Source organism: Marmota marmota, unplaced genomic scaffold (genome assembly GCF_001458135.2).
Source record: "Marmota marmota marmota unplaced genomic scaffold, marMar, whole genome shotgun sequence".
NCBI classification, from domain to species: domain Eukaryota; kingdom Metazoa; phylum Chordata; class Mammalia; order Rodentia; family Sciuridae; genus Marmota; species Marmota marmota.
In genome coordinates this window covers 10,945,458-10,959,236 of record NW_026000075.1, presented here as the reverse complement: position 1 = coordinate 10,959,236, position 13,779 = coordinate 10,945,458, and the positions used below count along the sequence as shown (strand labels likewise).

At 36.4% G+C, this 13,779-nt stretch overlaps 1 protein-coding gene across 8 annotated transcripts in view; it reads right to left on the bottom strand.

The window, feature by feature from the left end:
* Pld1 (phospholipase D1) overlaps positions 1-13,779 on the bottom strand; it is a 208,105-nt gene that overhangs the window by 26,104 nt on the left and 168,222 nt on the right. For all 8 annotated transcript variants that reach the window (XM_015494265.2, XM_048814297.1, XM_048814295.1 and 5 more), the window contains 2 exons: positions 10,252-10,365; positions 8,161-8,210 (listed from right to left, as the gene is read on the bottom strand). In XM_015494265.2, coding sequence (XP_015349751.1) covers positions 8,161-8,210; positions 10,252-10,365 — 164 coding nt within the window. The remainder of the gene's footprint in view (positions 1-8,160; positions 8,211-10,251; positions 10,366-13,779) is intronic.

The window sequence follows — 13,779 nt, the reverse complement described above, 5'->3', positions numbered from 1 at the left end:
TTTATTGTTTGAAAAAAATTGACTCTATATGCAATAGGTACAAAGTTGGTGATGTTAACTTGTGATTTAAGGATATAATTGGAGAAACAAATGCCTTTGGAAGAAAATGCTTCCAACAGATGGAAAAGAATCAGGGATGTTTCCAAATTATACATCCTGGAGCTATTTGAGAACTTGGAGACTTATACAGGTCCCAGGACATAACTGTTATTAACACTGGTGCACATGTACTTTGAAAGAAGTTCAACATGATAAACTCTTGACATTTATAAAGAAATTTTGTGAAAGGACATCAAAAGTGAAAAAAATAGGCTTTTGTTGTTTAAAAACTTATGGCACTCGGTATATGTACATTTCTAATCCTGATTTAATACCTCTGGCCTTTATGTTGAATTATATTAACTTGGCTACTTAAATGCTGTAATTCATAACAGTTATAAAAATGGTAAAGAAATGATTTAAACTAAACATTAAATCCTGGAGTCTGGAGTATCAGATAATTATACACTAATAGCAACTGGATTTCTTTCCAGGAATTTTAACGTACTTGGAGCAGCTGTTTTGTTATTCTAGGTAGTTGAAACAGTAGAGAACTCTATTTCTCTATCCAATTAGAGATTAGCTAGTTCATGTCTTTAACACCCACTACACATTTGCAAAAGCAAAACCAATAATATAAGCTTGTACTTCAGAAAGGGGCATTATGTAATTAATCTTTTCTGTGTTTAGAATATGAACGTTTTCCCCACTGAGATGCCTTCTTTTGACTTGCTCCCAGGGTTCTTGGAAATCTCTTCACAATCAGGCTTACCATTGAACTTGAGTCTTGAGCTAAAATCCAATTTATTTCCCCTGAGTGGCAAAGGCAGGAAAAGGGTCCAGAGCCAAAGAAAATGCTTTATAATAAGCCCAGGACATTTTTATGGCTGAGAAACTAAATAATAAGCTTGTTTTGATTTTTTATTCTTCTATAACCTCATCTTGCATTTTTTAAAAGACATTACCAGCCAGGATTGAGTGACTTTCCCAATTCCACTTTATCAATGTCTTTTATAGATTTACTCATTCACTGTCATTTAAATAGAGATAATGTTCTGGCAAATCTTCTTTGTCCTGGAAACAATTATATGCAACATGTGGAAAGTATTTGTCATTGGTGGTATACATATCTAATGTCTCAAGTTGTTTTCTAAAGTTTTGTGGATGGAGCACACCATCGGTGGAAAACTACTAAACATTAAATATCAATATATGAATGTGTGTTTGCATAAAATATACGAGTACTGAAAGTTTAAGTCATTAGTTTGAAAGCTTCCAAATCACTTAAAAATTCATAAAATTTATAAATTTTATCAAAAAATTATACCATAAAATTTATTCTTTAAAAATGTACCATTCAAGCTGGGGTTGCAGCTCAGTAGTAAAGTGTGTGCCTAACATTCACAAGGTCCTGGGCTTCAGCCCCTGTATTGCAAAAAAATAAAAATAAACTAAAATGTTTCATTCAGTAAATTTAAAAAAGGTGTATTCACAAAGTTGTGCAATCATCAATGCTTCCTAATTTTAAAACCTTTTGTCACCTCCCCATGCCCATTTTATTAGCATTTGTTCCCATTCCATACTCTCCCTAGACACTGACAACCATAAATCCACTTTATGTTTCCATGGATTTGTTTATTAAAGACATTTCATAAATATGGAATCATAGAATATGTGGCTTTTTGTGCCTGGGTTCTTTCACTTAGTGTAATGTTTTGCAGGTTGATTCATAATCTAGACTGTATCAATACATTTCTTTTTATACCTGAATAGTACTGTAGGATTACTGGGTGTAGATATACCACATTTTGCTATACTTTCATCAGTTAATGGACATTGGATTGTTTCTATTTCAGCTATTCTGAATAATGCTGCTGTTGTGACCACCAATGCAGTGTAGATGCATGATTTCAATACCTTTCAGTATATACTTAAGAGAACTGTTGGGTTATATGTTTAATTTTTGAGGAGCCACCAAATTATTTTCCAAAGAGGATGCAGCATTTTGCATTCCTGACAGCAATGTATGAGGGTTCCACCATTTCCAAACCCACACCAAGACTTTTATTATTATTTTAACCACTCTGGTGGGTATGAAAGGGTGAAGTTGTATCTCATTGTAGTTTTCATTAGAATCTCCCTAGTGACTATTAGTATATTTTCATGTGTTTATTGGCCATCTATCTATATAATCTTCTTTTTAAAAAATGTCTATTTAGATTGTTTTTCCATTTTAAAACTGAGTTATTTTTTCATTTTATTATTGAATTTTAAGAATTCTTTATATGTTCTGAATACTAATCCCTTATCATATATATCTGATTTGCAAACATTTTCCTCATTCTATGGGTTATTTAATTTTCTAACAGTGTTCATTAGAGCACAGAAGCTCTTGTGTTTGATCTAGTTTTACATATTTGCTTGGGTTTTTGGTAAAAAAAAAAATCTAAGAAACCATTGCTTAACCAAGTTTAAAATGATTTTTTTATGCCTGTTTTCTTCTAGAAGATTTGAAGTGTCAGGGTTTTGATCCATTTGAATTAATTTTTGTATATTGTGTGAGGTGTTCAGCTTCCCCCCTGCCCCTCTCTCTTTTCAGTTGTTCTAATACTGTTTGTTGAAAAATCAATTCTTTATCCAAAAAAAAAAAAAGAAAGAAAAAACAATTCTATGAAACTATTCTAATGAATTGTCTTGATACCCTTGTTGAAATCAATTGACCATAAAAATGGCTTATTTCTGAAGTCTCAATTCAATTCCATTGATCTATATGTCTAACCTTATATCAACAATATACTGTCTTTACTACTTGTTCTAGGCTTGTAGAAAATTTTTAAAATAAAAAATATGGGTTTTCCAATTCATTCTTATAGTCATTTTGGCTATGCTAAATGCCTTGAAATTACACATAAATTTTAGGACTAGTTGTCAGTCTTTGCAACAAGGTAGCTGTGATTTTGACAGTAATAGTGTTGAATCTTACAGATCAATTTGGAGAGTACTGCCATCTTAACAATATTAGGTCTTCTATTTCAGCTAATTCACACGATTCTAGAAACAAGTTGATTTTTGTATATTGATCTTGTATCCTGCAACACAAAATAGACTAATTTATTACCTTTAATTGCATGAGTATGTGTGAATTCTTTAGGATTTTTCTGCCAATAAGAGTATGCCATTTGTGAAAAGATTGTTTTATTCCTCTTTTTCCTCCCTATCCCTTTTTCAGAAATTATTTTTCTTATCCAATTGCCTTGGTTAAAACTTCCATTTTAATGTTTGACAAGAGTGGCCATTCTCATCTTGTTACCAGTCACGGGGTGAAAGCTTTCAGTCTTTCTCCACTTAAGTATATACTGATGCCTTCTGTTGGTATTTGAATATCCCCCTTTATGAGACTGAAGCAGTTCTCATCCATTTCTAGGTTGTTTTCTTCATGAAAGAATTTTAGATTTTGTCAAATACTTTTTTGTGTTTAACAAGATGGTCATATATGGTCTCTGTCCTTTATTCTGTTCCCACTGTGTACTATACTGATTTAGTTTCAGATGTAAAACCAACCATTCATAGGGTAAATCCCATTTGATCATGATTCTTAATCCTTTTTATATTGCCTGATTCAGCTTAATAATATCACTGTGGAGTTCTGTGTTTGTATCATAAGGAATATTGGTCCCTGTCTTTCTTTTCTTGGAATGATTTTGGTATTGGGCAACACTTGTCTATCTTTTTAGGGAAAAGTTTGTGAAGGATAAGTAATTGATTCTTTTATGGATGGTAGAAATCACCAGCAAAACTGTCTGGGCCTGAGCATTTTAGAAACATGTTGATTACTTGTTTTAGGTTTACTTGGAGTTTCAATTTGTTCTGGAATCAGTTTTGGTAGTTTGTGTCTGTGGTGGTTAGTTCTATATATCATCTTGATTGGGCTAGGGGTACCTAGATTAAATATTATTTTGGGGGGTGTCTGTGAGAGGGTTTGTGATGAGATTAGCACTGAAGTCAGTAAATTCATTAAAGTAGATTTCCCTTCCCATTGTTGGTGGGCACAATTCAATCCATTGAGGGCCTGGACAGAACAAAGGAGGAATTCACCCCTTTTGCTTTCTACCTGTCTACTTTAGATGGGATATTGGCCTTCTTTTGCTCTTGAACTGGGATTTGTACCATTGGCCCCTCTGGCTCTTAGATCTCCAGACTTGGACTGAAATCACACCAATGGCTTTCAGGAATCTTCTATCCCACAGACAGCAGACTGGGACTTTTCAGTTTCCATAGTCATGTCAGCCCATTCCTCACAATAGACACACCTCCCCTCCATCTTCTTTTTTTTTCCTCTCTCTCTACACACAAACACATACACATACACACACACACTCTCTCTCCTCTCTCTCTCTCTCTCTCTCTCTCTCTCTCAGTTCAGTTTTTCTAGAGAACTCTGGCTAATACAATGTCTTCAGAGGGACTTTTCCATCTATTTAGATTAACTAATTTGTTAGCATACAATGATTCAGAGTATTCTCTTTTATTTTTATAAGATCTATTGTTCTCTTATTTCCTGATATAGACAATTTGAATTTTCTGTCTTTTTTTACTTAGTCTAGTTAAAGATTTGCCAACTTTTAAAGTTTTTTCAAAGAATCAATTTTTGGTCTTTCTGATTTTCTCTATTGTTTTTCTATTTTTCTTATTTGTCTTCCTTCCAATCTTCATGATTTCTTCCATTCTGCTTGCTTTGGATTTAGTTTGCTCTTTTTTATATTGTTTCTTAAGATGTGGGTTTAGATTATTGATTTGAGGTTTTTCTTCTTTTTAAGATAAATGTTTATAGCTATATATTTCTCTCTAAACCTTGCTTTAACTTTGTCTCATAAATTTTGATATATTTTCATTTTCATTCACCACAAAATATTTTTTGTCGGTCCTTTGCAATATCTTCTTTGATTCTTTCATTATTTGGAAGTGTGTTATTCCCTATCAATTTGTAAATTTTCAAAATCTCCTTTTATTTTTTATAATTTCATTCCATTATGGCATGAGAATATACTATTTTATATGATTTCTTAAATTCCTGGAACCAGTGAGTCTCATATTTTATTGAGGAGCTGTGAAGGGGGCATGCATTTTATAATGCTGCCTTGGGCTTCACTTTTTCTTTGTACCAGGGCCTTAAGGCCTGCCAGAGGTAAGAATTTAGAGTATTCTCAAGTCTTCTCTGAGCATGGGCATTGCCTTGGGCACACATACATATGCACAGCCTTTTAGATTCCCAGGAGTTTGTTAGAGCTTCCTGATGCCCACTACGGGATTCTCCTTCCCCAGGTTACCTTTTTAAGTTTTTAGCTTCTTGTTTGCTCAGCTGTTATCTCTGTCTCAGGCAGCTGTGATGTTAAATAATTGTTGCTGCTTGTTTTGATAAATATCTAGGTCAAAGGTTATTTTCACTGAGCACATTGAGCCAGTGAAATAAATTTAAGTCCTTTGAATGATGGTATAAAGGGAACTTTCAAACAGGTCAGTTAATGACAATGCTCTGAGCACTGTCAGGGGATGGGAGCCTAGACCCTGCCTTGCACCCTGACCACCTTTAGGCTCCTGGTTTTTGCCATGATTGAGGACCTGTTGGTTCTGAAGATTGCTGTGGAGTTTAGAAGAGGTTTTTACCAACATGCAGCTGGTTTTCTCCAATAAACACTCTTGGATTGTTACAAGCTTTTGGTTAACTTTTAGGATCTGGGAAGTTGATTGCAAAGATTTCTGTTAATGTTTTTGTTGCTTTTATGGAGGAGTATATTTTTGGAGATCTTTACTCTGCCATTCCTGCTGATGTCCTAATTTCATAATTTTAAGTTAAATCTATACGTACTTGGAAGGCTTAAGGTTTTTCTCCCCACGTTCCAATACATCATTGAGTATGTCCACATTTAGGAGGCTGCCAGTGTAATGTACAATCCCCCCCTCAAAACTCAGTTAAGGTTTATACATATCTGGAGGTCATATCACATGGCATCACATGGTTATGATGGCTCCTTCTGTCTTCCAGATTTCCTTGTGGCATTTCCATTCTCTCAGGTAAGTGAGATCGAAACTCTACCCACAAGCCCCACTTTTCTACCACAGCATCTCTCTGGCCTCTAACAGTCCCCTTTACCTCCCTCCCTCACAGGAAGTGAGAATGCATATGAACACCACTTGGTGAGTGTTGCCTCTTTTCTTTTGCGTGGCCACCTAGGTTTTCATAATCAAGACCCAACTGATCTATACATCAGATAAGCTGGGTTCTGACTCTAGTTTAGTTCTGTGAAATCTTTTCTACCTATTGTGTCGAAAGCTATCCGTGGGCTGTGTGTGGACTACAACACGCACGGAAGCCTAATGAATATAGAATCTGGTGGCTGGGAACTTGCAGTGGATACTTCCTCTGGCTGACTGCCTATACACATTGTAAGCCCTATGCAGCTCTGCCTGGTCCCACACAGCACTGGGGATGGGGTGACCTGCTGTAGCTGCACAGCCTCTCTGGATGCGTGTGACCTGCCAAGATGCCAACCAACCTGTGGACTGCAAGACATCATGAAGCAAGACTCCATGCTTGAAACCTTATCCCTGCTTTTGATGTACCTCTTAAATAATCCATGAGAGCTATTTTCTAATTGTCTAGCTCCATCTCTTGTGTAGACTGGACCTATCAGGGGCTCTACCTTTTTGAAACTATCTTTCCAACTTTATCTTTTATTCTTCACTAATTATTCTAGGTTTTAATTTCTTAGGAGGCTTACACCCTCCTTGGCAGGAAGAAAAACCCCCAATGAGGTGCTGGCCGCCTCCCCATACCATTGCACAAATTTATAGAATATTATTGAATTTTCCACTATGGGATGAACTTACAGTTAGTTCAAGGAGATATAAATAAGTAAACTCCATGTAATATACTGTAGTGGAGAACTATATATAAGGATCAATTAAGAAGACATCTGAATTCCTCAGAAAACTTGGAATGGAACTACCATTTGACCCAGTTTACCCACTCCTTGGCATATTCCCAGAGGACTTAAAAACAGCATATTACAGTGATGTGGCCACATCAATGTTTAAAGTAGCTCAATTCACAATAGCTAAGCTATGGAACCAATCTAGGTGCCCTTCAACAGATGAATGGATAAAGAAAATGTGGTACATATACACAATCGAATATTAGTCAGCCATAAGAAGAATGAAATTATGGCATTTGCCAGTAAATGGATGTAACTGGAGACTATCATGCTAAGTGAAATAAGACAATCTCAAAAAAATCAAAGGCTGAATGTTTACTCTGATATGCAGATACTAACTCACAACAGGTGGAGGAGAGTGCAGGTTCACCAGATTGGATGGGGGGATTGGAGGAAAGGGAGAGTGGATGGAAATGAGAAAGTCAGTAGAATGAATAGGACATAACTTTCCTCTGTTTATATATGAATACACAACCAGGGAAATTCCACATCATGTACGACCACAAAAATGTGAAGTTATACTGCATGTATGTATGTCAAAATACATTCTAATGCATGTATAACTAAAAAGAACAAGCAAAAACTTTTAAAAAGAAGACTTCTGAAAATGTGCCTTTCAAAAGCAGGCTTTCTTTGCTAAATTCAAGAATATGTTGTGAGAACCCTGAGACTTCTACTGCATACATAGATGCAGTAAATATGTCTTAACCTTAGAGCATCTATTTCCTCAATTTTGAAGCAGGAGTGACCCCTGTCCTTTCTTTCTAAGACTGAGGTAGACAATGAGCAGAGAATGCACATGTATGGTCTTTGAGAAGTGCCTTACAAATTTCAGATATTGTTAAGGCAAAATTACTATAAATAAACAAATAAAATTATATGGACATTCTCATTTTTTATTACCTATGCATCTCAAGCATCTGTATTGAAACATTGGTTTGGGCGGGTTAATAAAAATAAATAATTGACCTCAGCTGATCATTTTGTAGAGAAATTTTTGTGAGTAGAATTCTAAAAACTTGGTGAAAGCATTTGTGATTACTGATAATTCATCTTCACACTTAATATTACAGATAGTTTCATGCTTCATAAAAACAATCCTGGAGGGAAAAGAAAAGCAGTTACTTACGCTCTGTTTTTAACTGTCCAAGGATGGAATTTTCTCCTCTGCACATGGTTCTGAAAGTATGCAAAGAAATAATTATGGAGGTTTCAAAACAACCAATTTCCACTGCAGTATGTGTGGGTATAATCCCAATCCAAGTACAAACAGAACAAGTGCTTCTAATGAGAAGGTGCCTACATGTTTTAAAGCTAAACACAGGTGAACATCGCTTTTGTAATGTAACGAATTGGACAAAGCAGCTTTGAGGTGGATAAATGGAAGAGTTATAAAATTAAAGTTAGTTTTCACAAAGAGAAGCTATTTTTAAAAAGATGAGTTATAAATGAACTTTCCCTCTTCTAAATTTGGTGACAGAAAAGATAAATCTAGCATGCCTCAATAGATAAAAATACTGAAGAGTATCACATTGCTTTCCAAGGTGAAAAGTTCGAACCATTGGCAGAGTGATTTAGGAATTCAGCAAACTATTACATTACGTTGTCTCCATAAACTCCACAAAAGCCCTTAAACGTAAAAACAAAACCAGACTTAACTGACTCTGCTTATGATTTTGTTTCTCAAGACTCTGATAACAGTTGATGAATAATACAGATTGAAAAAAAATTCTATGCTCCATCTGCTTGCTCTATGAAAGTAATTAAAATACAGTTATGCCTGGGAAATGCTGATATTATGAAAGATGATGCCAGCAAATAGAGATGTTTTTGCATAATAAAAGGTTATAGTTTGGGTTCTGAACAAGAGCCAAACATGTATTCCATTCAGCTGGTTCAAACTCAAGAAAACAGTCATAGGAAATAATTACAACTGACAATATTCCAAAAATAATATTAGAATGGCAAATGAAGCAGATGAAATCCAATTAAACATTATGTCAGTGACTTAAATACTTGAAAAGCTTTATGTGTCATGCTCTAAATCAGATAACATTAGAAATGGCAAATCTTCAATCCGAGTATATAGACCAATACAGTTCAAGTTCTCTCATACTGTAACTAGGCAAAATTACCCCAGGGGAAACAGATCCTTACTTATGACCCTGGGAGATAGACGCAATGGCAGAAAACTCCAGTGCATTCAGATTGTACGTGCAGAGCAATTTGACCTACACTTTGAGCACTTCTTGGATTTACAAATCCACTTCTTGGATTACAAAGTGTGAGATCTTATTTGCCCCTTCCAGCTCTCTAAAAGGTTGAACTAGAAAGGAGAGAAACTAAAGGTGGTTTGAAAAAACAAGAACTATTTAAAGAAAATACCCAGGTTCTAGTCGTTGTTGTGACTTATCACCAGGGTGATCCATCCTGTGTGGGACTCTTGTGTATCAGGTCCAAGCTCATACTCAGGAGCCATATTCATATCCAGGCCTGTCCACACACTCACCTCTTGGTTTCCAATCTCTTTCCCAGTTATGTGACCCAAGGCGAAGCTTGGGGCTACTCTCTATCACCTTCTATGCTGCCCACCCCCGGGCACTTCCCAATCATCTTACAATGTTCCGCTGGCAAGTCTAAAGACTCCGGGGAACCCAAATGTCCCTTTTAGAGTGAATATGGAAACTGGATTTTCAAAATACCAAGTGTAGGAGTCACCACTTTCTGTAGAATTTTAGCAGAGATGTGGTAGATGGAGGAAATAGAATTAAAAATCTTTAAGATAGGAATTTCCATTTTCTAAGAGATTATTATTACCAAGTTTCCTGGGAGACATGCTACACAACCAAATACACTCTAATCATACTCATATCATTTTAGGTATTTAATTCTATGGTTTTTTCTCTATTACTGAAAAAATATGGCTTGAAGATAATTTTTAACAACATTATATATATGAAATATATACTATCACATATAAGAGAAGCAATAAATATGAAAAAGGACTAACATTTTAGTTCTTTTATACTTACTTTATATCCTAAGCCCACCATGTACAATTTTAGGCTGCATTTGAATTTTATCAACAGGCTAAGATTTGAAAGTAAAATAGTGTCCCTTTGTTCAATGTGAAGAACACTGCCATCACTAGCACCCCGGCACCAGCACCCATGTGCGAAGTGACTGAAAGCTCTAAACAGACTACTGAGAATTCGGGCACCTGTAGTTGAAGTGCATTATTGCCTGAAGAGCATTTCCTCCACCCGTTGAAATGTCTCCTTCAAACCCTGGCAGAAGAGGTATCACCACATACACTCGGTATCTCTGGCCTTCCCTGCAAAATCAGATGAACAGAAGTACAGTTGAAAATGACAGCCAAGCAGTTCATATTTTTTTTAAGAGACTGAGTGAATGGTTTCCCAAAACCAGTCTACACATTTCAGGGCTTGGGGGTGCTGTTGGATTGGAGAAGAGAAGCTACATCCAGGTGACTAATCTGTAACCTGAACAACAAGCTGAATTTGGCAGTAAGGTGAGAACTCTATCCCTTGCTCTCTACAGCACAATCCTTTGTAAGACAAAATTTAGTGTAAGAAAGATTTGCTTGACATCAGAACATCTCAGAAATGGCTATCTCCCAAATTAGCAAGTGAATTTCAACTCTGGATAAGCAAACACCTAGAATGTAGCCTTTGAATCACCTCTTTTAAAATCCCCTGCTAGCTGGGTGTGGTAGTGCATTCCAGTAATCCCAGCGGTTTGGGAGGCTGAGTCAGGAGGATTAAGAGTTCAAAGCCAGCCTCATCAATTTAGCCAGACCCTAAGCAATTCAGCAAGACCCTGTCTGTAAATAAAATATAAAAATGGGCTGGGGATGTGGCTCAGTGGGTAAGCTCCCTGGGTTCAATCCCTGGTACCAAAAAATAAGCACAACAACAAAAGCAAAAAACCCCTGTTATCCTTGATGGGTAGAATCATAGACTCTGGGACAGTAGTCCTCTGTGTTTCTCCTTTACTAACAAAGCAAGAAAACTTTTTCCTTTAGCAAAAAAAAAAAAAAAAAAAAAAAAAAAAAGAGAGAGAGAGAGAAAGAAAAGGAAGAAAAAAAGGATTTCCTTCCATCCCCTAGAAATGGGGTGTGGGGAGTGGGTTATAACCAAGTTTAGAAAAAGGTGTTATCACAGTGTACATGTGTATAACATTACATCCATAGCATCCATAGTACTTAGCTCAGAGCCTAGAAAATAGTAGATATTCATTTGCCAATTAACTGAATTCCCACAACCCAGATCTCAGGGGCAAAAAGACACACTAGATTCAGTATATCTTCCAATGTAGAAGTCCTCATTGTGAAGGAACTCTAAAGTTCCGTTGCAAAGTGTTATTGTGGGCTCTTTAAGACTCTGGAGTGACTAATGTTTACTTTTAAGTTCTCTGCACATGAAACACAACATTTTTGGCTCATTCTATCAAATGATTAATGACACCTTTTGAAGGAAAAGGAATCTACTTAAAGACAATAGAAGAAGAAAATGTGGCTGTTTTGACATGCATCCAGAAATTCAGAAATTTGGAAAGTTACATTCTAATAGGTACCACTTATTTGGAACCCCAAACTGTTAAGTCCTTGTCTCCCTTTGGAAGCTATATAAGAGCAGAAACTCCAGAAATGAAGGTGGTATCTCTTGTGCTCCATGAATCTTGTTCACCCAGAGGTGTTGAATACAGTTCAAGTCTGATCCTATTTAAACTTTTCATAATACACAATTTCTAAAGCTCATTTTCTTCTGAACAACTAAAGTTTTCTTTCATGTGAATATTATTGCTACTCTGAGGGTTGCGATTTCACGGTGCTGTCTCTGAATGCTGAGGTAGGCATTAGGGCAGAAGTGACTGTCAACAGAATGGAATTTGGAGGCCTGGGAGCTTGGCTGCAGGGTTGAGAAACAAGGAATTTTAAGTAGGTTGTTGCAGTGGCATGGATTAATCACTAGATGGCAAACACAGTTTGAGTTGCAAAGAAAACATTGAAATAAAACGTAAACTGTCCAAGTTCTCTGCTTGATAAGGATAAAAAGCACACATCCCTAACTGGCAAAAGGACAGTGAAAAACAACACAAAGAACACCCAAGCTCTTTTCCTGCAGCCAGCACTTAAGGTCAGATGAACTCAATTGGGCATTTAAGAATTGACACCATTTGACTTTAGCTGCTTTTCCAGAATCATCCTTCCATACACACCTCACACCAGTGATGGGAGGCTACGGTCCTTTGCTCAGAGAGGCACCTCCATACTGATGAGGCAGGTTCATCAGTAATCTGCCTCCAATGAACCCCACTTCTTCAAGGCCACCTGAGAGACTACTCTCTGTGTCAAGCCACCTGGATCTTCAGTCACATTGGGTTACTCTGGCTTCTGTGCTCCCACAGCACAAGGTCAAGAAGTTGATTCAGTACCCTTTCTGCTTCACCTATTCGAGACATGCACTGCTGCCCAGGCTGTGGGACAAGCTTCTTTGAAGCACAGAAGAATGTGCACCTGGCTTTCTACTCCAGGCAGTGCCTAGCGCAGCACCCTTGACTTCAGCATGCACTCAGTTATGTTGGCCTTGGGAGGATCGGGTCAGGTTGGAAGAATGTGTGGTTCTAGGGAAGCCTCTGGAGGGAAAGAGGTTAAGCTCCTTGGGACTTTTTTCTTTAAATTGCATTGCATTTGAATATTTTATTGTGGTAACCTATAACACAGAATTTGCCATTTTAACCACTTTATCAGTGTACCATTAATTTCCAAGCACCATTCATTGCTTTTGCAACGTTGTACAGCCATCACAACCATTTCCAAAACATTTCCATCATCCCAAACAGAAACTCTGTAACTATTAGATGATAATTCCCCCACTTTCCCTCCCCACAGCCCCTGGTAACCTTGAATTACTTTCTGTCTTTAAGAATTTGCCCATTCCAGATTTTGCATATAAGCGCAGTTGTACTTACCCTTTTGTGTCTAACTAATTTAACTCAAGAGAACATTCTCATGCCTCACCCATGATGCAGCATGTGTCACAATATTTTTCCTTTTCATGTTTGAGTAACATTCCATGCTATGTAGCACGCTCCCCTGTTGATGGGAACTTGGGTAATTTCTACCTTCCAGCTATTGTGAGTAATGCTGTTATCAATATTGGCGTACAGTATCTGAGTCCTGGTTTTCAGTTCTTTTCGGTATATATTTATGAATGTTGGTTCATTTGGTTACATTATGCTTAGCCTTTGAGGAACCTCCAAATAAATGACACTTTCCAATGAGAAACATATACTCATAGGACAAAATTTAAGATATAGTGAAAAAAAAATACTCTTTCATTCCTATGTCCCCAGCCCTGTTTAATATAATACATAAGCCCCTGTTTCCCCTCCCTGAGGGCAATTCCAATTTCCTCCATACTCTTTTACAAATAGTGTATAAATTTACTATATATATTCTTTCCTTTCACACTAAAGTTAGAATATTATAAATGCTTTTCTGAAAGTTATTTTTATTACTTAAAAATGTGTTGGGAACTCCTTCCACATCAGAACATAGTTTTTAATAGGACATAGTATGCTACCGTATATCTGTACCTTAATATATAAGCCACTCCTCTATTGATAGACATTTAAATTATTTCTAATTCTTTTGCCATTTGAAATAACTGCTTTGATATATATATATATATATATATATATATATATATATATATATATATAC